At 45.1% G+C, this 27,989-nt stretch overlaps 3 protein-coding genes across 3 annotated transcripts; 1 reads left to right on the top strand and 2 right to left on the bottom strand.

Moving 5' to 3' along the window:
* Positions 1–10,682: 10,682 nt before the first annotated feature.
* LOC123135678 (UTP--glucose-1-phosphate uridylyltransferase) lies at positions 10,683–14,691 on the top strand. The gene is made up of 21 exons (XM_044554856.1): positions 10,683–10,825; positions 10,948–10,995; positions 11,100–11,191; positions 11,310–11,400; positions 11,480–11,540; positions 11,684–11,761; positions 11,867–11,917; positions 12,001–12,074; positions 12,171–12,243; positions 12,328–12,385; positions 12,486–12,532; positions 12,612–12,677; positions 12,798–12,830; positions 12,947–12,999; positions 13,080–13,155; positions 13,277–13,333; positions 13,423–13,506; positions 13,581–13,679; positions 13,786–13,890; positions 14,129–14,200; positions 14,514–14,691. The coding sequence occupies exons 1-21, from the start codon at positions 10,767–10,769 to the stop codon at positions 14,538–14,540; spliced, it is 1,404 nt and encodes a 467-aa protein (XP_044410791.1). The 5' UTR covers positions 10,683–10,766; the 3' UTR covers positions 14,541–14,691.
* Positions 14,692–14,881: 190 nt separating this feature from the next.
* On the bottom strand, positions 14,882–16,491 carry LOC123135679 (peptidyl-prolyl cis-trans isomerase FKBP18, chloroplastic). Its single transcript, XM_044554857.1, has 6 exons — positions 16,162–16,491; positions 15,809–15,879; positions 15,637–15,723; positions 15,394–15,543; positions 15,227–15,286; positions 14,882–15,137 (listed from the first exon to the last, which is right to left on the bottom strand). Exons 1-6 carry the CDS (start codon positions 16,427–16,429, stop codon positions 15,075–15,077), a joined length of 699 nt encoding a protein of 232 aa, XP_044410792.1. The 5' UTR covers positions 16,430–16,491; the 3' UTR covers positions 14,882–15,074.
* A 614-nt stretch (positions 16,492–17,105) lies between these two features.
* Positions 17,106–23,013, bottom strand: LOC123135677 (glutamate receptor 3.1). The gene is made up of 7 exons (XM_044554855.1): positions 22,831–23,013; positions 20,651–20,989; positions 19,211–20,559; positions 18,857–19,134; positions 18,512–18,543; positions 18,001–18,407; positions 17,106–17,773 (listed from the first exon to the last, which is right to left on the bottom strand). Exons 2-7 carry the CDS (start codon positions 20,913–20,915, stop codon positions 17,339–17,341), a joined length of 2,766 nt encoding a protein of 921 aa, XP_044410790.1. The 5' UTR covers positions 20,916–20,989; positions 22,831–23,013; the 3' UTR covers positions 17,106–17,338.
* Positions 23,014–27,989: the final 4,976 nt, after the last annotated feature.

The following is a 27,989-nucleotide window of genomic DNA, read 5'->3' as shown; positions in this document are numbered from 1 at the left end:
CCATTTGCCATATCTCATAATCATAGTATGCGGCAATTGCTAACATGATTCGGACGGACTTCAGCTTCGCTACGGGAGAGAAAGTCTCATCGTAGTCAACCCCTTGAATTTGCCGATAACCCTTAGCGACAAGTCGAGCTTTATAGATGGTAACATTACCATCCGCGTCCGTCTTCTTCTTAAAGATCCATTTATTTTCTATCGCTCGCCGATCATCGGGCAAGTCTGTCAAAGTCCATACTTTGTTTTCATACATGGATCCTATCTCGGATTGCATGGCTTCAAGCCATTTGTTGGAATCTGGGCCCGCCATCGCTTCTTCATAGTTCGAAGGTTCACCGTTGTCTAACAACATGATTTCCAGGACAGGGTTGCCATACCACTCTGGTGTGGAACGTGTCCTTGTGGACCTACGAAGTTCAGTAGCAACTTGATCCGAAGTACCTTGATCATCATCATTAATTTCCTCTCCAGTCGGTGTAGGCACCACAGGAACATTTTCCTGAGCTGCACTACTTTCCGGTTCAAGAGGTAGTACTTCATCGAGTTCTACTTTCCTCCCACTTACTTCTTTCGAGAGAAACTCTTTCTCCAGAAAGGACCCGTTCTTGGCAACAAAGATCTTGCCTTCGGATCTAAGGTAGAAGGTATACCCAATGGTTTCCTTAGGGTATCCTATGAAGACGCATTTTTCCGACTTGGGTTCGAGCTTTTCAGGTTGAAGTTTCTTGACATAAGCATCGCATCCCCAAACTTTTAGAAACGACAACTTAGGTTTCTTCCCAAACCATAATTCATACGGTGTCGTCTCAATGGATTTAGACGGTGCCCTATTTAAAGTGAATGTAGCGGTCTCTAGAGCGTATCCCCAAAATGATAGCGGTAAATCGGTGAGTGACATCATAGATCGCACCATATCCAATAGAGTGTGATTACGACGTTCGGACACACCGTTACGCTGAGGTGTTCCAGGCGGCATGAGTTGTGAAACAATTCCACATTTCCTTAAGTGCGTACCAAATTCGTGACTTAAATATTCTCCTCCACGATCGAATCGTAAGAACTTTATTTTCGGTCACGTTGATTCTCAACCTCATTCTGAAATTCCTTGAACTTTTCAAAGGTCTCAGACTTGTGTTTCATCAAGTAGACATACTCATATCTACTTAAGTCATCAGTGAGAGTGAGAACATAACGATAGCCTCCGCGAGCCTCAACTCTCATTGGACCGCACACATAAGTATGTATGATTTCCAATAAGTTGGTTGCTCGCTCCATTGTTCCGGAGAACGGAGTCTTGGTCATTTTGCCCATGAGGCATGGTTCGCATGTGTCAAATGATTCATAATCAAGAGACTCTAAAAGTCCATCAGCATGGAGCTTCTTCATGAGCTTGACACCAATGTGACCAAGGCGGCAGTGCCACAAGTATGTGGGACTATCGTTATCAACCTTACATCTTTTGGTATTCACACTATGAATATGTGTAACATCACGTTCGAGATTCATCAAGAATAAACCATTGACCAGCGGGGCATGACCATAAAACATATCTCTCATATAAATAGAACAACCATTATTCTCGGATTTAAATGAGTAGCCATCTCGTATTAAACGAGATCCAGATACAATGTTCATGCTCAAAGCTGGCACTAAATAACAATTATTGAGGTTTAAAACTAATCCCGTAGGTAAATGTAGAGGTAGCGTGCCGACGGCGATCACATCGACCTTGGAACCATTCCCGACGCGCATCGTCACCTCGTCCTTCGCCAGTCTCCGCTTATTCCGCAGCTCCTGCTTTGAGTTACAAATATGAGCAACCGCACCGGTATCAAATACCCAGGAGCTACTACGAGTACTGGTAAGGTACACATCAATTACATGTATATCACATATACCTTTAGTGTTGCCGGCCTTCTTGTCCGCTAAGTATTTGGGGCAGTTCCGCTTCCAGTGCCCTTTCCCTTGCAATAAAAGCACTCAGTCTCAGGTTTGGGTCCATTCTTTGGCTTCTTCCCGGCAACTGGTTTACCGGGCGCGACAACTCCCTTGCCGTCCTTCTTGAAGTTCTTCTTACCCTTGCCTTTCTTGAAACTAGTGGTTTTATTGACCATCAACACTTGATGCTCCTTTTTGATTTCTACCTCCGCTGATTTCAGCATTGACAATACTTTAGGAATAGTTTTCACCATCCCCTGCATATTGTAGTTCATCACAAAGCTCTTGTAGCTAGGTGGGAGCGACTGAAGGATTCTGTAGATGACCGCCTCGTCCGGGAGGTTAATGTCTAGCTGGTACAAGCGGTTGTGCAACCCAGACATTTTGAGTATGTGCTCACTGACAGAACTATTTTCCTCCATCGTACAACTGTAGAACTTGTCCGAGACTTCATATCTCTCGACCCGGGCATGAGCTTGGAAAACCATTTTCAGCTCTTCGAACATCTCATATGCTCCGTGTTGCTCAAAACGCTTTTGGAGCCCCGGTTCTAAGCTGTAAAGCATGCCGCAATGAATGGGGAGTAATCATCAGCACGTGACTGCCAAGCGTTCATAACGTCTTGGTTCTCTGTGATGGGTGCTTCACCTAGCGGTCCTTCTAGGACATATGCTTTATTGGCAGTTATGAGGACGACCTTAGGTTCCGGACCCAGTCCGAATAGTTGCTGCCATCATCTTTCAGCTTGGTTTTCTCTAGGAACGCGTTGAAGTTGAGGTTGACATGAGTGTTGGCCATTTGATCTACAAGACATTTCTGCAAAGGTTTTTAGACTAAGTTCGTGATAATTAAGTTCATCTAATCAAATTATTTAATACTCGTATTAGATTTCCCTTTAGTCATCTAAGTGATACATGATCCGAGTCAACTAGGCAGTGTCCGATTATCACGTGAGATGGACTAGTCATCATCGGTGAACATCTCCATGTTGATCGTATCTTCCATACGACTCATGTTCGACCTTTCGGTATCTTGTGTTCCGAGGCCATGTCTGTACATGCTAGGCTCGTCAAGTTAACCTAAGTGTTTTGCATGTGTAAATCTGTCTTACACCCATTGTATGTGGACGTTGGAATCTATCACACCCGATCATCACGTGGTGCTTCGAAACAACGAACTTTCGCAACGGCGCACAGTTAGGGGGAACACTTTCTTGAAATTATTATGAGGGATCATCTTATTTACTACCGTCGTTCTAAGCAAATAAGATGCAAAAACATGATAAACATCACATGCAATCAAATAGTGACATGATATGGCCAATATCATATAGCTCCTTTGATCTCCATCTTCGGGGCGCCATGATCATCTTCGTCACCGGCATGACACCATGATCTCCATCATCATGATCTCCATCATCGTGTCTCCATGAAGTTGCTCGCCAACTATTACTTCTACTACTATGGCTAACGGTTTAGCAATAAAGTAAAGTAATTACATGGCGTTTAATCATTGACACGCAGGTCATACAATAATTAAGACAACTCCTATGGCTCCTGCCGGTTGTCATACTCATCGACATGCAAGTCGTGATTCCTATTACAAGAACATGATCTCATACATCACATATATATCATTCATCACAACTTTTGGCCATATCACATCACAAGGCATATGCTGCAAAAACAAGTTAGACGTCCTCTAATTGTTGTTGCATGTTTTTACGTGGCTGCAATAGGGTTCTAGCAAGAACATTTTTTACCTACGTGAGAGCCACAACGTGATATGCCAATTTCTATTTACCCTTCATAAGGACCCTTTTCATCGAATCCGATCCGACTAAAGTGGGAGAGACAGACACCCGCTAGCCACCTTATGCAACTAGTGCATGTCAGTCGGTGGAACCTGTCTCACGTAAGCGTACGTGTAAGGTCGGTCCGGGCCGCTTCATCCCACGATGCCGCCGAAACAAGATAAGACTAGTAGTGGCAAGAAAATTGACAACATCTACGCCCACAACAAATTTGTGTTCTACTCGTGCAAAGAAACTACGCATAGACCTAGCTCATGATGCCACTGTTGGGGAACGTTGCAGAAAATAAAAAATTTCTACGCTTCACCAAGATCAATCTATGGAGTCATCTAGCAACGAGAGAGAGGAGTGCATCTACATACCCTTGTAGATCGCGAGCGGAAGCGTTCAAGAGAACGGGGTTGAGGGAGTCATACTCGTCGTGATCCAAATCACCGGAGATCCTAGCGCCGAACAGACGGCACCTCCGCGTTCAACACACATACGGTTGGGAAGACGTCTCCTCCTTCTTGATCCAGCAAGGGGGAGCGAGAGGTTGATGGAGATCCAGCAGCACAACGGCGTGGTGGTGGAAGTAGCGATGATCTCGGCAGGGCTTCGCCAAGCTCAGCGAGAGGGAGAGGTGGTGCGAAGGGAGAGGGAGGCGCCAGGAGCAGGGGTGCGCAGCCCTCCCTCCCCCCTGTTTATATAGGGGCCCTGGGGGGGCGCTGGCCCCCTAGAGATTGGATCTCAAGGGGGGCGGCGGCCAAGGGGGGTGGCTTGCCCCCCAAGCCAAGTGGGGCGCCCCCACCCCTAGGGTTTCCAACCCTAGGCACAGGGGGAGGCCCAAGGGGGGTGCACCAGCCCACCAGGGGCTGGTTCCCTTCCCCACTTCAGCCCATGGGGCCCTCCGGGATAGGTGGCCCCACCCGGTGGACCCCCGGGACCCTTCCGGTGGTCCCGGTACAATACCGGTGACCCCCGAAACTTTCCCGATGGCCGAAACTGGACTTCCTATATACAATTCTTTACCTCCGGACCATTCCGGAACTCCTCGTGACGTCCGGGATCTCATCCGGGACTCCGAACAACTTTCGGGTTACCGCATACTAATATCTCTACAACCCTAGTGTCACCGAACCTTAAGTTTGTAGACCCTACGGGTTCGGAGACATGCAGACATGACCGAGACGACTCTCCGGTCAATAACCAACAGCGGGATCTGGATACCCATGTTGGCTCCCACATGCTCCTCGATGATCTCATCGGATGAACCACGATGTCGAGGATTCAAGTAATCCCGTATACAATTCCCTTTGTCAATCGGTATGTTACTTGCCCGAGATTCGATCGTCGGTATCCCAATACCTCGTTCAATCTCGTTACCGGCAAGTCACTTTACTCATACCGTAATGCATGATCCCGTGACCAAACACTTGGTCACATTGAGCTCATTATGATGATGCATTACCGAGTGGGTCCAGAGATACCTCTCCGTCATACGGAGTGACAAATCCTAGTCTCGATCCGTGTCAACCCAACAGATACTTTCGGGGATACCTGTAGTATACCTTTATAGTCACCCAGTTACGTTGTGACGTTTGGTACACCCAAAGCACTCCTACGGCATCAGGGAGTTACACGATCTGATGGTCTAAGGAAATGATACTTGACATTGGAAAAGCTCTAGCAAACGAACTACACGATCTTGTGCTATGCTTAGGATTGGGTCTTGTCCATCACATCATTCTCCTAATGATGTGATCCCGTTATCAACGACATCCAATGTCCATAGTCAGGAAACCATGACTTTCTGTTGATCAACGAGCTAGTCAACTAGAGGCTTACTAGGGACATGTTGTGGTCTATTTATTCACACATGTATTACGATTTCCGGATAACACAATTATAGCATGAATAATAGATAATTATCATGAACAAGGAAATATAATAATAATCATTTTATTATTGCCTCTAGGGCATATTTCCAACACGAGCTACCAACCCGAGCCCGTTAGAGAGTACGGGGCGTTGGCAGCCTCCCTTATCCCGCCAGCATGCTAACTTTTTCAGTTTATTTTCAGCACTGCCCACTTAGAGACAACCTAAATTTTGTAGGCATATAAGGCCTTTGTCGAGCATAGGAATCTTCAGGTGCGGGAGTACTTGCAACGAGTGAAGGCAAATGATGATTACAACCGTCAAGTGATGACGGTTAGTTTTTCCCTCTTAAAACCAAGCTAAAATTTGCACTTTCATTCCTTCTGACCTTCTAGTTTGCTTGTTTAACTAGCATCCAGGCTATGCTGGCGTCTGGGACTAACCGCACAGATCCACCACAAATTGGACCCCCACCCAACACGTGCCCACGTTCGATGAATGGGTGGCACTAGGCAGTGATAGTCCGGTTAGTACATTTGCCTAACTACTGACAAACTAGTTCTCGTTCATTCAACACTATCATATCATACTTACCGTTAGAATCTTCTCTCAAACATGTAGGGGACCGGTGGCTCGACTCCTGCTTCGTCGACCCCAGTCACTCCGATCTGGTAGAGTGGTGCTTGTCTTGGCGGTGGCGGTTTTGGCGGAGGTGGTCTTGGCGGTGGTGGTTTTGGCGGTGGTGGTCTTGGCGGCGGGGGTCTTGCCTGATGTCGATGATGATACCAGTGCATGTGGCCGTCCTGCCATACCTTTCATGTTCCTACTTGTTAGTTTCTTTAGATGACGATGATGATGTTCCATGTCTTGCAATACTTATGTTCTTGAAGTTTCGCCGATGATGATCTTTAGATGATGAACTTGAGTATGTTTAAATGATGATGATGATCTTTAGATGATGAACTTGAGTATGTTTAGATGATGATGATGATCTTGAGTATCTTTAGATGATAAACTGGGTTATTTCTGCATAATCCCATATTTTCTGGTTTGAAATGTTGTCAAAATGAATTGAAATAGAGAAAATAAAAAAACAGCACAGATCTATGCCGACGGCAAGCCGTCGGCATATATATGCCCAGGACAGCCCAGTGGCAGCCCATGCCTAGGACCGACCTAGGGCAGCCCATAGCCTCCGCACTCCCCCATAGCCCATAGCCTCCGCACTCCCCCATAGGGAGTGTGGGGTTTCGAGTCCTCAAAAGTTCTCTCTGGTCGTCTTGCGAATCGCGCTTTCGATGAGACTCCTTCGACGTGAGCTGTGGTGCATCACCCCGGCATCGAGGGTACACGTGACGTGTTCGTGTGCGAACATGATGCCGATAATGTCGTAGACCACAGCGTACCCCCCCCCCCCCCCCCCGGACGAAAATGCCGCATAGCCTCGATATTTGCCCACCAAAGCGTTAATCATGATTTTTTGGAAGCAGGGTTAGTTTGTGCTAATCTTCGTTAATAAGGCCAAAATTGTGTTTTTTAGCCTCCATCTGAGAAGTGAGAAATGCTGGCCCCACCGCCTTTCCTCGCACATTCTCGTGCGTTTGTCTCAGCAGCATCAGGCCATACAAAAGCTATATCTCGCTTTTTGCAAGGTGGATGTAGCACTTGCGTAGAGCCCTCCCATGAGTTGTCGTAATTGTTTCGCATGGTTTTGGGAACCTTCTACTGTCCTCTAGCCTGTTTTGGGACGGTCTCGGTTTCCTTTTCCTTTTTCTTTTTTCTCTTATCATTTTTATTGGTTTTCTTCATTTTATATTTCTTTTTTCTCTCCTATTTTTTCATTTCATTTTCCCTCTCCCCCCCCCCCTTCTCTCTCTCTCTCTCTCTCTCTCTCTCTACTTCTTATTTCCTATTAAAACATACATGTTGACATTTTTTTCAAATACACACTGAACATATTTTAGATGCCCTCTAAACATTCTTCAAATACATGTTCAATATTTGTCAAATGGACGTTGCATATTTTTAAAAGACACGGTGCATCTTTTTTAAAACACACATTGCACATTTTTCAAAGATCTGTCAAATAATTTTCTAAAAACACGGTGAATAATTTTTAAATGTGCTAAAATACATGGTGAAAATGCATTGAACACACTTTGTTTTTCAAAGACATGTAGAACATACTCTATATACATGGTGAATTTTTTAATACGTTGATCATTTTATATCATATATATTGAAAATTCAAAGATACACCATGATGATTTTTCAGCACACGCTGAAAAAAAACAGTTTTTTCTGGGAAAAATGCAAATATTTTACAGTACATACACGAGCACATTTTTATTTTTATGAACATTATATTAGTGGATGATGATTCTTTTTAAAACGCACAACGAATATTTTTTAGCACACGCTGTTTTTAAAGATATATTACTTTTTAATACATATTGAATATTTTTTAAATACATTTTGAACATTTTTAATACACATTGAACACTTTTGAGTATATGATAATGGTATTGCATTAAACTATGAACAATTCTGAAATACAAAAATGGTTTTCTAAAATACACATGGAACATTTAAAAAAATTGATGAAGATTTTTTAATACACAATGAAAAAAATCAAAAGTATTCACATATTAAAAAAATGGCCATGCAACTATAAAAGGTGTTAACACATGATACACATTTTAATATTATACGATGGTCATATTTAAATTACACTATGAATAAGTTTTAGTGCACGAAATGTTTTTTATAAATACATGCTGAATTTTTAGAATACATGATGAACATTGTTTACAAACATATACAAATATTTTTCAAATAGACATGAACTTATTTATATCCACTCTTTAGCGTACGTCCAATATTTATATCTTTTAGCACATGTATTTTAAACAAGAGAATAGAAAAAAAACAAACATAAAGTGTAAATAAAACTGGAAAAACAATAGAGCGTTCGCTCCACTAGCTTTTTCACGAGGTGTGTTGCTATCTTTTTTTAGCTGCGTTGCTAGCCTTTGGTTTTAGAGGAAGTGTGTTGTTAGAACATCTCAACCAGACCCCTTACACACACGAAGTATTGCATCCCAACTGAAAAAAATTGTGTGATGTACCTGTAGCGATGGAGCGTCGTTAGTAGCCATCCACGCCGTTGTTTCCTCATACGGGCCCACACCCGCATGCCCACCTTTTCCCTGCACAAACTCACATGTGTTTCTCCAACCAGTAAATGCCAGCTCTAACATCACGCTGTTTCATTGGTCCACCTAACAGGAGCATGTGAACTCATCCATCATATAGCCTCTCTCATCTTATACTCCCTCCATTCGGAATTATTCGTCGAAGAAATAAATGTATCTAGATGTATTTTAGTTGTAGATACATCCATTTTTGTGACAAGTAATTCCGAACGGAGGGAGTATTAGTTTACAGAGGGAGTAGATCCGTTGTCTAGTCGAAGTTTCTTTGTGTAGTCCTGATTTTTTCCTATGTTTTTTCAGCTACACCGTTTTTTTATCACTAGTGAAGCCTTTTGAGCTTTTTCTCCACCCACCTCTCAGGATCTTGTTAGTACCAAAAATTTAGTTGCACTTCTTTTTCACTATGCCTGTAAGTACGGTTCCATGTCTACTTATAGGCGCGCAACTATAGTTGCACGTCCCTTGATTATGCGCAACTGCATGTCCACGGATCGCGAACAACTAAACTTGCACCCCCCCCCCCCCCCCCCCCCCCCGCGATCTACGTGTGCAAGTGTCCGTCCGTATATTTTCAAGAGAAGAAATAGAATATAAAAAGGTGAAGAAACAAAACAAAAATAAGGAAAAAATAAAGTGAAAGAAGAAAAATGGAAAAAAATATACAACAAATTTTTTATGTTGATGTTATTAGATGAGACTTAGTTAAATGTCATAGATAAGAGCTAGTGACAAATGATGGGTCATTTTAGCGAATCATTTTATAAGACAGACTAGGCAGAAACCCTAGCCACCACTTAACATTTTCCCCTATCACCATCAGGCAAAGCGCGTGTGCGGCACTAGCGCCGGAGGGGTGGTCCAGATCAGGGCCTGTTGTCGTTGTGTTGGAGGGTTGCTGTGGGACGGCGAAGGAGATATGTGCTCTAGCAGCGGTCTTTGTCAGGTGGTGCGCGACGGCGGCGTTGGTGCAGCCGAAGGGATCCATCGTGGAGATCCACGACTGCCCGATTTGGCTGGATCATCGGAGAAGAGGGCATCGGTGCATGGTTTTGGACGGCGACAAGCTCGACATCAAACTCAGATCTGTCGTATAATAGCATGGGTAATTTTTCCCCAGATTTTCTTTAGGGAGTCATCGTGTTTGGTGCGTGGGGTGACAAATCGGCAGCATTGCCCCAAGTCAGGCATAATGTTCTCATCACGCTATTTCCATCATGTTGTGTTTTTTGTCGGCGAATGGCGGGTGGTGTCGTGTCTTCGGCGAGACTTTCAGGACCTGGTCCATTTATGTTTTCAGTGGATTCGTCTAGATCCGGCCGACTTTCATGGTGTTTGGAGTTCCTACATGCCCTTATTGACGTTTTTTTTCTCTGGGGCGACGATTTGCTTAACAGATTGTGGCTGCTGGCGTCTCTTGTTTTGCAGCGACGACTACTTCTACAAGCTCCTGGGTTTCAAAAAGCTTGCTCCGTTAAGGTGGAGGCCCAGTGGCGGCATCGAGCTAGGCTCACGACACGCCGTCGGTGGATGCAAGAGGAAAGGTACCGAGGCACCCTATGATTTTAAATGTATTTCTATTTTTTTGTAAGGGTGTTTTAGTGAGGAATCGTGATACTTAATATATGGCCTTACGACCTTTTAAAATAAGAAATAGATAAGAGCTAGTGGGAACCAATATTTTTTCAATTTAATTTTTAGTACTATCAATTTTAAGCCGTCAAAGATTTTTTTTGAGGGACAAAGCTGTTAACGGTCCGGCCGTTAACTTCGCGCGCGTCCCCCTCCTTTCGCGTCCCTGTTTTCCTTGTATAAATAGCCGGCGCCATCTCCTTCTCCTACCTCCGACTACCCTCGATCCTCCTCTTCCCACGCGCATCTCCCTCCCTCCCTCCCCGCACACGCGCCAAGCCAAGCGCTCTCTCTCTCTCGCATCGACAATGGCGGACGAGAAGCTCGCCAAGCTGCGCGAGGCCGTCACCGGCCTCGGCCAGATCAGGTCGATCGCTCTCTCCCTGTCAATCGGACGCCAGCCGTCGCCATTGCCGCATGTCTTTACCTGTATGTATGTCTTGTCCGATGGATCGCTTGCTTAATTTCTTTGTGCTGCCTTGCGTGCAGCGACAAGGAGAAGTCCGGGTTCATCAGCCTCGTCTCCCGCTACCTCAGGTAATTTCTCTTCCTTTGTGTTAGGTTCTCCTCCCGTTCGTCATCCATGGCGTGGATGTTGTTCTGAGTTCTGACCATGGTTGGTTTTCTTTGACGGCGAGAAGCGGCAACGAGGAGCAGATCGAGTGGGGCAAGATCCACACGCCGACCGACGAGGTGGTGGTGCCATACGACACCCTAGCGGCCCCGCCGGAAGGTGCGCACCACCGACGAGACGGCCATCTTCTCCTTCTCCTTCTCCTTCTCCTTCCTCGTCTTCGACACGAAACTGAATTTTGGTGATGACCCTATCTCCTGAAAAAATAAAATCGCAGACCTCGCGGCGACCAAGGCGCTGCTCGACAAGCTCGCGGTGCTCAAGCTCAATGGCGGCCTGGGGACCACCATGGGGTGCACAGGCCCAAAGTAAGCTGCCACGTTCATCTCATCCACATACATGGTGCTGATCACAACTAGCACATTGATCTCTCGACGAACGTTTCAGGTCGGTCATCGAGGTGCGGAACGGGTTCACCTTCCTCGACCTCATCGTGGTCCAGATCGAGGTAGGGGCCGGGGTCTAGCATCGTGCACGCATGATCGATCATCCATTGTTCCTTCTTCTTTTCTTTTTGAGATCCAAAGCAAATGTTGCTGTTCTACCTGAGTTTTGCAAGGCTGCATTCACTGACACTGCTTCCTTTTGCAGTCCCTGAACAAGAAGTACGGCAGCAACGTGCCGCTGCTCCTGATGAACTCCTTCAACACCCACGACGACACCTTGAAGGTAGATCGATCGCCACCACCCGAATCTCTCCCGACGACATTCGCGGTTGTTTGAAAAACATTTTTCCCTCATCGTGCTGATTAGTTAGTACATTTTGCGCCGTAGATTGTCGAGAAATACGCCAACTCAAACATCCAAATCCATACGTTCAACCAGGTATGTCAAGACAGATTCCGTGTTGGTGTTTCAGTCAGGTATATATGCTCATGGCATTTGCCAATTTCTGTTCTGATATGCAGAGCCAGTACCCTCGTGTCGTCGCCGACGAGTTCTTGCCGTGGCCTTCCAAGGGGAAGACTGACAAGGATGGCTGGTAAGACATTCATGCATCACCAGATCAGGAAATTCTTGTCTGACAATAATCACGGTGTAATTTTAACTACCTCTTCTTCATTACACAAATATGAAGGTACCCTCCTGGCCATGGTGACATCTTCCCATCCCTGATGAACAGCGGCAAGCTCGATTTACTACTCTCGCAGGTTCGCAATCATCTGGGGAAAAGTTCTCATCCAAAGTTTCCACGCGTGTAGTAACATTATTGTTATGTTTTTATACTATTGCAGGGAAAAGAATATGTTTTCATCGCAAACTCAGATAACTTGGGCGCTATAGTTGACATGAGTATCCTTACATAAACATGATATTCAATATTTACTTTGACAAAAAATTCCAGTTGTAAGAAAAAGGATACATTGCTTATATTTACTTAACTATTGAATAGAGATACTGAACCACTTGATCCACAAGCAGAATGAATACTGCATGGAGGTATGTAATTTCATAAATATACATTGAAGATAGATTGAATTTGGTTTGTTGGGAAAGAAGATTAACAGCCTTCCTTCAGGTTACCCCGAAAACTTTGGCCGATGTGAAAGGTGGCACACTGATCTCATATGAAGGAAGGGTTCAGGTTAGCTTAATTATGTTTCTTCCTTGTTGCAGCATAATCTTGCAAACCAATTTTATGAATGATAGTGGAGAATCGCGTCTGGGAACATAACGACAACAATTTTCCCTTTTATTTTTTCAGCTTCTGGAGATTGCACAGGTTCCTGATGCACATGTAAGTCATAAACTAGAAACTGCAATGGCATAATAAATGATCAAAAAACCAGACAGCGCCGCGGCAATTACTGTGCGTCTTTTCTGAGATTGCTTCCACATTTTTCTGAAACCTAGGTCAATGAGTTCAAGTCAATTGAGAAATTCAAGATCTTCAACACCAACAATCTGTAAGTGAATTCAAAGTTTTTCATTTCAGTTTTATAAAGACCATTTCATTGCTATATAACACTACTACATGCTTTTATAGATGGGTGAGCTTGAAGGCTATCAAACGCCTTGTCGAGGCTGATGCACTCAAGATGGAGATCATTCCAAACCCGAAGGTAATAATGCATTCTAGAGAATTATTTTCACACAGGGATTGCTCCATGAGCTTTGTTAGTTTTTACCTATGATTTGTGAATAGTTTAACATAGATTTTGATGGACAATAAAATCATTTCAGGAAGTTGAGGGCGTGAAAGTCCTTCAGTTGGAAACGGCAGCTGGTGCCGCGATCAGGGTACTAACAAACTACTACTAACCTATTTACCCATAATCATAGCCTTATGCTACATATAAATATGACAAATCATATGTTTTTTGAATCAGTTCTTTGACCATGCAATCGGCATGAATGTTCCAAGGTCCCGGTTCCTACCGGTGAAGGCAACATCAGACTTGCAGCTAGTACAGGTTTGTGCTATATGCTGAACAAATTCTTTAAGTTAACACTCCTAATTCTAACTCAAATTACTTTTGCCCTGCAGTCTGATCTGTATACCTTGGTTGATGGCTTTGTTACACGTAATGCCGCTAGAACAAACCCATCAAATCCCTCAATTGAACTTGGCCCTGAGTTCAAGAAGGTCAGGCTCCAACACTAACACTCCTCGCCAAAACGAAAGAGTTTTACCATTAACTTTTAAACTCCAAATATAAATAAGCCGATCTTGTTTATACATGCACTGGCAGGTTGGGTGCTTCCTCGGCCGCTTCAAGTCGATTCCTAGCATTGTTGAGCTAGAGAGCTTGAAGGTTTCCGGTGATGTTTGGTTTGGTTCTGGCATCGTGCTGAAGGTATTCAGACAAAGTTGTTGAATTATTACAGTCTTCACTGTAGTTGCAGTTCTTAGACAACATGTTCAGACTATTTATGACCTGCTATTTTCAATGCATGCATTACCTGGATATAATGTGCAGCTTCGCTTCTCAAATAATTGCTGTTCTGATTTATGGCTATTTATGAAGATATACATCTCAAAAGTATTTAAACCTTGGGAGTAAAGATGTATGTTTTCTTTTAAAACTTTTGTAGGGCAAGGTGACCATCACAGCAAAACCTGGTGTTAAGCTGGAAATCCCAGATGGAAAAGTGATTGAGAACAAGGTATCTTTCTCAAGATGCATGTTCTCATTGTTGTTTCACGAATTCAGCAGTTTAAAAGCAACAGAGATCTTAGTTCTAGTCTGGTTACTTGTTTATCAGCATTGGAATAAGTTTGAAAATAAACGAAAGAATTACTGACATCATTAAAATAATCAGAAGTCTTACATAATTGACTAATTTTCATCATCTAGTTTCTGGGTAACAAACTAAAACCTTATTTGAGATGTTCATTTATATGTCCTAATCAAAAACTAAGCTGCTAGCACCATCCATCTTTTTCTATAACAAAATATATTTTATTCTTTTATTTCAGGATATCAACGGCCCTGAGGACCTTTAAATGAGCATCGGAACATGCTGACATCACAATGGCAGATCAATTTTACTATATAGAATCTGCTATGAGTCATACATGCACCATGACATTGTGGTGAATATCTGTGATACAGTTTGCTTCAACATAAATACATTGAAGTGAACATTTCTACCTACTTAAGTTTTGCTTCTAATCTTAGATTTTACTCCCTCCATTCGGAATTACTTGTCACAAAAATGGATAAAAATGGATGTATCTACAACTAAAATACATCTAGATACATTCATTTCTTGGACGAGTAATTCCAAACGGAGGGAGTACTTGTTAGAAACAAGTCCTTTCAGGGCAAACAAACAAAATCGACAAAACGCAAAAGCTTTGCCTCCCAACGTTTCGATATATATCCAGGCAAAATATAATATTAACATATTCTCGGTTACAGCTCTCGTCTCATTGATAAGAACGAAAAAAGTACTGTATAAAATAAACACACCCCTCTAAAATTTGTGAAGCTTCACAGGTACCTCATCAGTATTTTCCACGTGTAAGCAAAAATGGTCAACTATCTGCGGGAGGGATCACTTCCAAAAGCTCTATATCCAGTTCAAAACTAGCATCAGCCTGCAAAGTAGGACCGAATTAAATAACTCATCACTAGCTGAATCCACTCAGATGCACAATCAAACTAGCAGAAACTGAGGGTTTTTTACCGGTATCTCGCCCTGCCCCTTTTTCCCATAACCCAGATCTGGAGGCACAATCACCCTCCTCTGCATAACCAACACACAAACAGAACAGCAGATCAGGTCAGTTATCATACCGAAGACAAAAAACACCCGATTATTCTTCACTCAGTGTTAGTTCTCCTTGTCAATACCTTCCCTCCAACTTTCATTCCCTCGGTTATCATGTACATGGCCCGTGGAGGCTTCGGCGAAGCCTGCGCGGAGAACAGCCCGTTGGCGGTGTCTGCGAAATCGCGCTTCCGCTCTTTTCCAGGCAGCGATCCGACGGTGAACACATAGGGCTACTAGAGGAAGGCAGACAAAAATCTTAGTTCCTACCGCGCCAAACCAGCAGCAGTGCCATAAACGGTGTCAGGAGTATTTTGCCACATAACCTGTGCGATGCTCCGGTTCCCCGCGAGGAGCTTGGCCTCGCGGCTCGACACCACGGTGATGCTGCGGTATATGCAGTCGAAATGAACCTTGAGAAGAACAGCAGTGGCAACCGGTTTCAGTTAGAGACTGAAGAGTGAGCACAAGAATGAAGAGCAGGGCTGAGCTGATTACCTGGACAGTTGATCCCTTCTCGGCAGTTGGGCCCTTCCCTTCAATGAGATCGTAGTACTTCAGGCCATCAGCTGCCCCCAATGGTTCTCACATCAGATCACTCGAACGCCGAGTTTAATTTAACCAATGTAATAAGTAGTGATGATTCATGGAAAAGAGAGACTGTAACTTTTGATTGTAAACATGAGTTGCAGTGCTTAATATCACATGGATCAATTGACAGCTAAAAAATAAATAAAATGAAATATTGTATGAGGCTAATCAGCTTCAGAGTTCAGCCTGAAAGGGCCAAACTTTTGGGCGGAAATCTGAGCAGGAACCAAGGGCGCAGGGGAAGTGGCTCGCGGACGTACGTGTGGACGCGTAGTCCTCCGGCGCGATGGTCCGGCGGCCCCTCCTGGCAGCGAGCGCGGGCGCCGGCGGGGAGGACGAGACGGCGGTCAGGAGGCCGGCCGAGAGGAGGAGCTGCGCGGCCGCCCTCCGCCGGGAGACGCAGCAGGGGACGGTGGCCTCCCTCGGAGGAGGAGCGGGAGCGGAGGAGGGTTGAGGGTGGGGCCGGCGGGGGTGGAAGGTTCTGGAAGGCAGGGCGGAGGGAGCCATGGACGGCGGAGGAGGAGGCATGGGGGCCGGAAGGATGATGGTGGGTCGGAATGGCGCGCGCTCGGCTGCCCGCCTGCCGCCACCACATCAGCATATCCATAAACGGTAGGGTGCAGAAAAAAAACAGAATATTCCATTTTCCCCATTTTATGCCTTATTGTTTATTACTCCTGTTACATTGATTTTTTTTAGATCCTTTTCTTAAATTTATTTATTTTCTTACAATGTTCGCAAACCACATTGTGCGGTGTTTATTTTCCCTTTTATGCATTCATATTTATTTTATCATATTACTGGATTTTTTGTATTTGCTGGTTAAAATAGTCTAGTAATGTTTAAAAAATACAGATTGTGGTATTTGTGACAAGAGAAAAAAAATCGGTGTTCAAGACAAGCTAGTACCTGTCCTATACTCCTATTCTGGATGAGAACTTGTGCATGTCCAGACAATGGCCTTGTTGTGAAACTGTAGCTTCAGTTCCAAACAGTGAAGGTGGTGGTTGTTTTTTAAAGAATTTATCATTGTTGCTAATTGCACTTCCAACCAAGAAAATCAAAGAAATATTGGGATGCAGAAGTTCAAATCTGTGCAATTTCACAAAAAAATAATTAAATGATAGACCTGCCTGCTCACATCCATTCAGGGTCAAGGCAGGCAACAGCCAATGCAAGAGAAACTCTGAAGATAAAAAGGCACTCACACAAACACATTCCTGCCATTCACAATCACAACACCATCAAGGACAAGACACATCTTCTATACAATTGCCCAGTTGCCAGGAACCTACAGAACAATCTCCCCTACACAGCCTCTGAAAGTCTGAGAATCTATTTCCCCCTCCATTAGATCAGGTAAGCCGACCCGAAGAACAGCGCACCTCGGGTCGAAAACGTGCATATATATAATCTCTTAGCTTTTGTACACAAGAACTAGCCTTCTATATCAATGACGCTGCCGCCGTTCCTGGCCGGCCTCTCTACGTCGAGGGCGGCCATCGGCGCCGTGGCCGCCGCGCTCGCAGGCAGGCTCATGGACCGCTTCTTCCGGTCCTTCGGCGGCTCCTTGTCGTCGACGAACGAGATGAACCTCCGGAGGCTCTTCTTCGGCTCGTGCCTCACGTACTTGCGCAGCATGATGCCGAAGTAGATGAGCAGCGAGATGACGCACGCCACGCCGCAGATGAGGAACAGGCCCCAGAAGCTCTCGAGCCGGAGCTGGTTCGAGTTGATCATCTCGCTTTCGTCGGCTGCGCACTCGCCTGTCTTGAGCCACTTGTCGTGGATCCGCTGCAGCTCCCCGTTCTCTGACAGTGACAGGATCGCCGTCGACAGGTCCACTTGCAGCGGGGAGTCCCTTGGAAATGCCTGGCAGAATGAACTTTTGTAAGGTGCTAAGTATTGATTCGTGAAATTAAAGAAGGTGTAGATTTTAGATTTCACCAGTAAAAGAAGTGCAAGAAAGGTTTACATAATACTAGACAGCATACACAACTATTGGAAGTTAAAACTGTCGTTTCAGGATTTTTAACACCAAAATATTGTATCCTTGTATTTTGAAGCTATGTTAAATAACTTAGTTTAAATGTACTTACAAAGCCCCATCCTCTGCTTGTGAAATCTGAGCCGGCTACTGCAATCTTGCAGTAGGTTGACAAAAACAGTTCAACATAGGGGCGCTCGTCAACGATGGCCATAACTCCTCCTTTCTTGGGGCCAAGCTCGAGGGCTTTAGCATATTCTTTTGGGGAACCGAGAGCTCTTAGCCTTGACCGTGAGATGTTCAGTTCATTAACCATGTAGTCTTGTGCAAAAGAACCAACTTGGAAACCAACAGGAGCATCACTATTTTTCAGGTCATCAATTCCTTTTATAGAAGTATCAAGTTGTTGCACGGTCAGGATGGAAGTAAGACTCGCGGTATAGCTGGATTGGATGATCAAAACAACAAACAGCCATATGATTAACACGCCGCGCCCTAAGGTGCTCATAGTATTTTCTCCTGGGAACAGATACAGATGAAAATCATGAGCCATGTGAATCAGAATAAAATTACTTTTTATATATAGCCAAAAAACACATAATAGAGAAGGTTGGTTTACTCACTGTGTGCAAAGAACAAAGTCGAAAAGCTGAACCTGCAGACAATAAAAAATTGAGATTATAATCACAGTTTTGAGAGCAAGGAATGACTCTGTGATAAGAGCATTTGACAAGAGTATGTAAAAACAGAAGAAAATAAAATCAATGCATCATATATATCTCACACCACAAGATAATAGTTAATTCATAATCACTGGATGCTTCATGTGGGTGTGTTAACTGGCAATTGTTCTAAGGTGCTTGCTGTATGAAACATGTTACACAAGACTTGTTCCGGCCTTGACATTTCTAAGAAAACAAAACTGGTATACAGGAAGATGAAACAAAAGGTGCAGGTAAGCTCCTCACCAGAAAATAGTTATCAATTGTTCTCGTGGCGAGCCGCGGAACTCATCATTGATTCGATGTTCAAGAACCCAAACAACCACACCCACAACAAGAAAGAACAACCCTGTAACACACCACATCTCCAAAGTAAATGGCTGCAAGAATGCCCAGGACGTTGTTATATGCCTTTTAACCGGAGCCAAGATAACCAATCCTGTTTCAATGAAAGGCTGGGTGAAATCAGCATTTACTGTGCGCTTCATTGTAACTGCGATATCCCCTACAGCTCCATCAAGCTCCTGCAGAATAAGATAAACCTGGTCAGTACGGTATGATGGAATGTGTAGAAAAAAGAAAAAAAACATATATGCTTACATTTGATTCAACCATCTGTATGAGTTTGTCATAATGAGGATTTTCAGTACCACTCCCAAAAGGTACAAACTTGTAGGTAACAGGATAAGGAAGCAAAGCCAATGCCTGAGTAAAGACATCAATGCAATAACCCTTCATTGACCCGGTAACATTGTCTTTCGTGACAAACTCCCTGAAGCTGAATCTGTTGGGAATACCAATTTTCAACTCCTTGGCATTAGAAGGGAAAACCCATCCTCGAGGCCTCTGTGCAGTCTGCCCAGGCCAAATAACATCATAGAGTTGCTGATTGGCTAGAGAAGTATTTGGGGGCTTTGAATAAAGAGCCTCTGGAGGGACAGTTGACAGCGAGCCAGAATAGTTTGACCAAAAACCAATGGTCCGCATGCCATTTCCAATGACGTTTATGATCTCATAGGCAGGATGAATGAGGTCACCTGAAGCATCAAATTGCACGTGCCCAGACGGCCCAGTGAAGTTTACCTTTCTAATCTTCTCCAATAATTTCCTTCCCTTGTCAAAAATACTCATTGCTTCAAGGTGAAGAGTTCCCCCAGTTGCATCACGCAACCGCGAGTCATTAGAGAAGGAAATGCTACCACCATCATCGAAGAAAGCATCCAGAGCCCGAGCTACTGTCCATACACTATCATAAACATAAAAACCATAAGTATTTACTCGAAGATCACTATGGTTGTACTTCTGACTTTGCCTGCTCCACTTGGAGATCAAATTACTTTTTATCTTTGAGTTGGGGATATGTGGCCGTAAAGTAAGAACACCTTGCATACCAGATATAGTCTCAGCAGGAACTGATGAATTAGCATCAAGATATGCAGAAAGCCAGTCGGTTGCAATCCATACATAGCCATTACCCATCATGTTTAGTCGGTTTGCCATAGAGAAAAGCTTGAGTCCAGGTTCAGCACCAGTATGGAGGATGATAACGCGAGACTCCATATAACTGACACTAACCAACAAATTAATGAGCTCACTCTTTTTAGCATTTGCAGGAAATCCAATCTTGTAGGAGATTTTGCAGCGCTTCGCAGTGAGTGCGTCATCCAAAGCAGCAATGCCATTTCGACCATAATCATCATCAACATATATGGCAGTCACTATCTTCCAGTGGTTGTAGTCCACAACTGCTGCCACAGCCGCCATTTGATAGAGATCACTGGGAGCAGTCCTGACAAAGAATGGGAACTGTATCGATGAAAGAGTAGCATCAGACGCAAAGGACATCAAGGGGACTCGGAGCTCATTTGCTACATATGAAATGATATGAGCAATTGCGGAGCACTGGGGGCCAACGATTGCAATAACATCAGTCTCCATGAACTGCAAAGCTGATACAAGGAATACGATATCATTGTCACAACTCCAGAAAAGAAGCAACTATTTTAACGATACAAAATGATGACGTTAAAGCTAGTCTACCTTGAACCATGCCAAGGAAACCATCAAAGCAATTTGTATCCTTGGTTTCAACCTTTAATGTTGTTCCATTTAGAACTGTTGGATCAGAGTTGATATCTTCCAAGGCTGCATTGATGGCAATCGCCGCAACACCTCCAGTGGTGGAGTTCAATTGAAGAATAGACCCAATATTCACAACTGGAGGCCTTGCAGCTAAGCTCTTGGAGATGCCATTAGGGTACAGGAGCACAGAGAGAACCAACAGCATGGGAAAAGCTATCGCCATTGTCCCTCAAACGGTGCAAAGGCTACTGGATGGTTATTCGCATCTTAACAGATTATTAATGAGTTGGGATCCCCCTGCAAGAAAAAAATCACAGAGCAGATGTTATTGTGATACGGATGCATAGTTCTTGTATTCCCTAAAGTAACATAGTTGGTGTAGACTGTACCAGCATTTGAAGCCTCAGTACAAACGTCCAAAGGAAAAAAAACAGTAACAAAGAAGCAAATAATAATTTGAAGGATGCACTAGCTGTAATTAAGAAAAAACGGACTGAATATTGCAAAAAAAAAGTAACTGAACTGAGCAACAACAGATGTTTCGACCAAACACGTTAAGAATGAAAACAATCCATTTGTAGCAAGCGACACAACATTTCGGTTTGTGCCATTGATGTTATCCGGTTATACTGCTCCTAGGAAGAAGATACAGGTCGTAGGTTGGGCCGGCAAGCATCCAGCATTTTTGCTCACATACACTCATCCAAGAAAACCAAAAAACATTATGGTCCTTGAATTAAAAGCCAAACGTGTGGTGTGGACCAACTGTTCTCAACAGATTTCAGTTTGCACACACTATTGCTATGCAGGGAACACACTTTGGATTATGCAGCGTATAAGGTATTTATTCTTATCCTTAACCCCTTGTGTCAATCATCAGACAGCAAACAAACAAACAAACAAACATATTATACCAGGATACTATGCTTAAGGGTGCTTCCTGCAAAAAGGAAACACTGCCTAAGATGCCAGCAGAGCAAAGTACCAAACCAGCTAAGCACAGATTCCAGCATTTCATTCATTTAGCAACTGATGGTAAACGGACTGAAGAACTCAAAGGAGACCTGGCCGGCAGACACAGTAAGGAGGCAATCAGCCAAATACTTTGTGAGCGGGCTAAGACCCAGTGGTAACACCATCACAACAACCAGGGCTGCCAATACCGGGAGATCAGTCCACAGGCCGCAGCCAGTAGGGGGTCAATCCAAATGTTGAAAGAAAAACAGTAACAAAGAAGCAAGTGCCAATCTGAAGGAAGCAATTAAAAAACCAACGGACTGAATGTCGCAAAGAAAAGCAACTTAAAAGAACAATGGCAGATGATTCAACCAAACTCGTTAACAAGAATGTGAAAAACACCCTTTTCTGGTAAGCAACACAACATTTGGTTTGTGCCATTTATGCCATCCAAAGTCCTAGGCCGGGCCGGCATTTTTGTTCACACCTACTCATCCAAGAAAAACCGAGAAGCGATGTGGCCCTCGATTGCAATCCCAAACATGTGACCCAGCAGATTCCAGTTTCCCCACACTATTGCTACGCGGAGAGAGAGAGAGAGAACAAAAGCCGCAGGTGCCGAACTTTGGATCATGCAGCAAGGCATCTATTCTATTCCTTCCTTGCTTCACCCCCTTTTCTATTGTCAATCAGACGGACAGCAAGCGAACAAAGAAACGCCAGGATTACTACTAGTAATGCTCAAGGTTGCTTCCTTCCTGCAAAAAAGCAACATTTGCCTGCAAAAATGGAAGCATTTGCGTGCACAGATTTGGGTCAGACCAACTGACACAAATTTCGGCATTTCGTCAGTTGAGCAACTGACCATAAACGGAACGGAGTGAAACCACTAAGACCAGGCCGACCGACACCGTACGGCATGGTACGGCACGGCGGCAATCGGTTGAACAGCTCGAGGGCCGGCGGGAGTAGGCCCGGCGGCGGCGGCGGCGGCGGCGACCGGGGCCGCCATTGCCGGGGGATCAGTCCACAGCCAGTAGGGGAGGGGGAGCTGGGGAAGACACACAGCTTCACCTCGGATTCCGCGACTCGAGGGCCCAAGAAACGGCGGGCATTGGCGGCAGGGGAGGGGGATTGGAGAGCAAGAACAGGGGGAGAAACGCACGGAGATTCGGACTTACGGGGTTGGATTCGGCGCCGGAAGAGGAAATCTCGGCTTCTGCTGCGGCGGCGCTCGACGAAGACGACGGCTCGGGGAAGGGAGGGAGAGCAGGGGGGGCAGGCGGAGGAGGAGGACCCCACGACGCCGACCGGGAGCTGCTTCCGTCGAGCTCGTCATCATATTATTTTTAGGTGAAGGTATTATAGCGGAGGGGGGACAGGGAAGGAAGAGGGAGATGGAGATGTACCCGACGACCTGACACGCGGGACCCACCCCGTGGAGAATGCGAGCACGTGGCCCACCATGTCGGCCATGGGCTCTATTACAATTACAAGATGGCAAATCATTTTTATTTTTTGTGATCTATATATTGGATTTCTCTAGGAAAACGTTTGTTTTAAGTCGTATGAAAAGAACGAAACGTAAGCCGCGTCCTGTGGTGGACACGTGTCCCTGTGGACCCGTCACCGCTCGGTCCAGCCTTATCTTCTTTCCCGTACGCAATCTTCTCCTCCATTCATCTCTTTCCTCTCTTTCCCCCTTTCCATCTCTGTTCGTCACGCCCAGATCCCACCGAACCGCTTCTACAATTCACTAGGAGAACGACGATGAGCATCGCATGTTGCATCTCCGCCGCAGTAGCTCCGTCGCAGCATCAGAAGTCGCCCGCCGTGAGCTTCATCGCAGCACCTCGCCGCTCTTGGCCTCTCGCGGCATCAGACATCGCCGCAACATGTGCGCGGCGGTGTTGTAGTGGACCGCTCGCCGGTGGCTCCCGATGTAGCGCTCGCGCGGAGGCCCGGAGCTCAGTGCCGCAAGGAAGCTTGACCGACAGCTGTAATGGAGCTTCACCGACGGCACCCGGAGCTGCGATGAAACTTCACCGGCGCCACAATGGAGCTTCACCGGCAAGCCAGGAGCTGCGATGCAGCAGGTGATGCTGCAATGGAGCGCGCCGGTGGCTGCAATGGAGCCCCGCCGCAGGTGCAATGGAGCCCCGTCGCGGCTGCAATGCAGCACGGCTTGGGCTGCAACGGAGCTCCGCTGGAACACCGCGCGCCGGTGGCCGCAATGGAGCGTGTCGTGCTGCAACGGAGCTCCGTTGCGGTTGCAATGGAGCTTCGCCGGGACGCCGACGGTGCAACTGTTGGGGAACGTAGTAATTTCAACAGTTTTCCTACGCACACGCAAGATCATGGTGATGGTATAGCAACGAGAGGGGAGAGTGATGTCCACGTACCCTCGTAGACCACAAACGGAAGCGTTAACACAACGCGGTTGATGTAGTCGTACGTCTTCACGATCCGACCGATCCAAGCACCGAATGTACGGCACCTCCGAGTTCAGCACATGTTCAGCTCAATGACGATCCCCGGGCTTCGATCCAGCAAAGCTTCGGGGATGAGTTCCGTCAGCACGACGGCGTGGTGACGATGATGATGTTCTACCGGCGCAGGGCTTCGCCTAAACTCCGCGACGATATGACCGAGGTGGAATATGGTGGAGGGGGGCACCGCACACGGCTAAGGAACGATCCGTAGATCAACTTGTGTGTTATGGGGTGCCCCCTGCCCCCGTATATAAAGGAGGGAGGGGGAGGTGCGGCCGGCCCCCTTGGGGTGCGCCTGGAGGAGTCCTACTCCCACCGGGAGTAGGACTCCCCCCTCTTGCCTTGGTGGAGAAGGAAAGGGGGAAGGGGAAAGAGGAAAGAGGGGCGCCGCTCCCCCCCCCCTTCCTTGTCCTATTCGGACTAGGGGGGAGGGGGGCGCGGCCTGCCCTGGCCGGCCCTCCTCTTCTCCCTCATGGCCCACTAAGGCCCATTAACCCCCGGGAGGGGTCCGGTAACCCCCCGGTGTTCCGGTAAAATCCCGATTTCACCCGGAACCTTTCCGATATCCAAACATAGGCTTCCAATATATCAATCTTTATGTCTCGACCATTTCGAGACTCCTCGTCATGTCCGTGATCACATCCGGAACTCCGAACAAACTTCGGTACATCAAAACTTATAAACTCATAATAAAACGGTCATCGTAACGTTAAGCGTGCGGACCCTACGGGTTCGAGAACTATGTAGACATGACCTAGAACTATTCTCGGTCAATAACCAATAGCGGAACCTGGATGCCCATATTGGTTCCTACATATTCTACGAAGATCTTTATCGGTCAAACCGCATAACAACATACGTTGTTCCCTTTGTCATCGGTATGTTACTTGCCCGAGATTTGATCGTCGGTATCCAATACCTAGTTCAATCTCGTTACCGGCAAGTCTCTTTACTCGTTCCGTAATGCATCATCCCGTAACCAACTCATTTGGTCACATTGCTTGCAAGGCTTATAATGATGTGCATTACCGAGAGGGCCCAGAGATACCTCTCCGACAATCGGAGTGACAAAACCTAATCTCGAAATACGCCAACTCAACATGTACCTTCGGAGACACCTGTAGTACTCCTTTATAATCACCCAGTTACGTTGTGACGTTTGGTAGTACCCAAAGTGTTCCTCCGGTAAACGGGAGTTGCATAATTCTCATAGTTACAGGAACATGTATAAGTCATGAAGAAAGCAATAGCAATATACTAAACGATCAAGTGCTAGGCTAACGGAATGGGTCATGTCAATCACATCATTCTCCTAATGATGTGATCCCATTAATCAAATGACAACACATGTCTATGGTTAGGAAACATAACCATCTTTGATTAATGAGCTAGTCAAGTAGAGGCATACTAGTGACTATATGTTTGTCTATGTATTCACACATGTATCATGTTTCCGGTTAATACAATTCTAGCATGAATAATAAACATTTATCATGATATGAGGAAATAAATAATAACTTTATTATTGCCTCTAGGGCATATTTCCTTCAGTCTCCCACTTGCACTAGAGTCAATAATCTAGATTACATAGTAATGATTCTAACACCCATGGAGTCTTGGTGCTGATCATGTTTTGCTCGTGAGAGTGGCTTAGTCAACGGGTCTGCAACATTCAGATCCGTATGTATCTTGCAAATCTCTATGTCTCCCACTTGGACTTGGTCCCGAATGGAATTGAAGCGTCTCTTGATGTGCTTGGTCCTCTTGTGAAATCTGGATTCCTTTGCCAAGGCAATTGCACCAGTATTGTCACAGAAGATTTTCATTGGTCCCGATGCACTAGGTATGACACCTAGATCGGAAATGAACTCCTTCATCCAGACTCCTTCATTTGCTGCTTCCGAAGCAGCTATGTACTCCGCTTCACATGTAGATCCCGCCACGACGCTTTGTTTAGAACTGCACCAACTTACAGCTCCACCGTTTAATAAAAACACGTATCCGGTTTGCGATTTAGAATCGTCCGGATCAGTGTCAAAGCTTGCATCGACGTAACCATTTACGACTAGCTCTTTGTCACCTCCATATACGAGAAACATATCCTTAGTCCTTTTCAGGTATTTCAGGATGTTCTTGACCGCTGTCCAGTGATCCACTCCTGGATTACTTTGGTACCTTCCTGCCAAGCTTATTGCTAAGCATACGTCAGGTCTGGTACACAGCATTGCATACATGATAGAGCCTATGGCTGAAGCATAGGGAACATCTTTCATTTTCTCTCTATCTTCTGCTGTGGTCGGGCATTGAGTTTGACTCAACTTCACACCTTGTAGTACGGGCAAGAACCCTTTCTTTGCCTGATCCATTTTGAACTTTTTCAAAATTTTATCAAGGTATGTGCTTTGTGAAAGTCCTATTAAGCGTCTTGATCTATCTCTATAGATCTTGATGCCCAATATGTAAGCAGCTTCACCGAGGTCTTTCATTGAAAAACTTTTATTCAAGTATCCCTTTATGCTATCCAGAAATTCTATATCATTTCCAATTAATAATATGTCATCTACATATAATATCAGAAATGCTACAGAGCTCCCACTCACTTTCTTGTAAATACAGGCTTCTCCAAAAGTCTGTATAAAACCATATGCTTTGATCACACTATCAAAGCGTTTATTCCAACTCCGAGATGCTTGCACCAGTCCATAAATGGAACGCTGGAGCTTGCACACTTTGTTAGCACCTTTTGGATCAACAAAACCTTCTGGTTGCATCATATACAACTCTTCTTCCAGAAATCCATTCAAGAATGCAGTTTTGACATCCATTTGCCAAATTTCATAATCATGAAATGCAGCAATAGCTAACATGATTCGGACAGACTTAAGCATCGCTACGGGTGAGAAAGTCTCATCGTAGTCAACTCCTTGAACTTGTCGAAAACCTTTCGCAACAAGTCGAGCTTTATAGACAGTTACATTACCATCAGCGTCAGTCTTCTTCTTAAAGATCCATTTATTCTCAATTGCTTGCCGATCATCGGGCAAGTCAACCAAAGTCCATACTTTGTTTTCATACATGGATCCCATCTCAGATTTCATGGCCTCTAGCCATTTTGCGGAATCTGGGCTCATCATCGCTTCCTCATAGTTCGTAGGTTCATCATGGTCAAGCAACATGACTTCCAGAATTGGATTACCGTACCACTCTGGTGCGGATCTTACTCTGGTAGACCTACGAGGTTCAGTAGAAACTTGATCTGAAGTTTCATGATCAATATCATTAGCTTCCTCACTAATTGGTGTAGTTGTCACAGGAACCGGTTCTTGTGATGAACTACTTTCCAATAAGGGAGTAGATACAGTTATCTCATCAAGTTCTACTTTTCTCCCACTCACTTCTTTCGAGAGAAACTCCTTCTCTAGAAAGGATCCGATTTTAGCAACGAAAATCTTGCCCTCAGATCTGTGATAGAAGGTGTACCCAATAGTCTCTTTTGGGTATCCTATGAAGACACATTTCTCCGATTTGGGTTCGAGCTTATCTGGTTGAAGTTTCTTCACATAAGCATCGCAGCCCCAAACTTTAAGAAACGACAACTTTGGTTTCTTGCCAAACCACAGTTCATAAGGCGTCGTCTCAACGGATTTTGATGGTGCCCTATTTAATGTGAATGCGGCCGTCTCTAAAGCATAACCCCAAAACGATAGCGGTAAATCAGTTAAGAGACATCATAGATCGCACCATATCTAGTAAAGTACGATTACGACGTTCGGACACACCATTTCGTTGTGGTGTTCCGGGTGGCGTGAGTTGCGAAACTATTCCGCATTGTTTTAAGTGTAGACCAA

Source organism: Triticum aestivum, chromosome 6B (genome assembly GCF_018294505.1).
Source record: "Triticum aestivum cultivar Chinese Spring chromosome 6B, IWGSC CS RefSeq v2.1, whole genome shotgun sequence".
Lineage (NCBI taxonomy): Eukaryota > Viridiplantae > Streptophyta > Magnoliopsida > Poales > Poaceae > Triticum > Triticum aestivum.
Note: the sequence above shows the minus strand (reverse complement) of the source record. Positions and strands in the feature narration are given on the sequence as shown.

Excerpts from the sequence above, each read along its gene's own strand:
- LOC123135678 (XM_044554856.1), top strand. The coding sequence starts at position 10,767 with ATGGCGGACGAGAAGCTCGCCAAGCTGCGCGAGGCCGTCACCGGCCTC. Across the intron at positions 10,996-11,099 it reads CTCGTCTCCCGCTACCTCAG|CGGCAACGAGGAGCAGATCG; the intron begins GTAATTTCTCTT and ends GACGGCGAGAAG. Across the intron at positions 12,678-12,797 it reads CATATGAAGGAAGGGTTCAG|CTTCTGGAGATTGCACAGGT; the intron begins GTTAGCTTAATT and ends TTATTTTTTCAG.
- LOC123135677 (XM_044554855.1), bottom strand. The coding sequence starts at position 20,915 with ATGGCGATAGCTTTTCCCATGCTGTTGGTTCTCTCTGTGCTCCTGTAC. Across the intron at positions 20,560-20,650 it reads TTTCCTTGGCATGGTTCAAG|CTTTGCAGTTCATGGAGACT; the intron begins GTAGACTAGCTT and ends TCCTTGTATCAG. Across the intron at positions 18,408-18,511 it reads GACTTTGTTCTTTGCACACA|GAGAAAATACTATGAGCACC; the intron begins GTGAGTAAACCA and ends ATCTGTTCCCAG.
- LOC123135679 (XM_044554857.1), bottom strand. The coding sequence starts at position 16,429 with ATGCCTCCTCCTCCGCCGTCCATGGCTCCCTCCGCCCTGCCTTCCAGA. Across the intron at positions 15,724-15,808 it reads AGAAGGGATCAACTGTCCAG|GTTCATTTCGACTGCATATA; the intron begins GTAATCAGCTCA and ends GTTCTTCTCAAG. Across the intron at positions 15,544-15,636 it reads GGAACCGGAGCATCGCACAG|CCCTATGTGTTCACCGTCGG; the intron begins GTTATGTGGCAA and ends TTCCTCTAGTAG.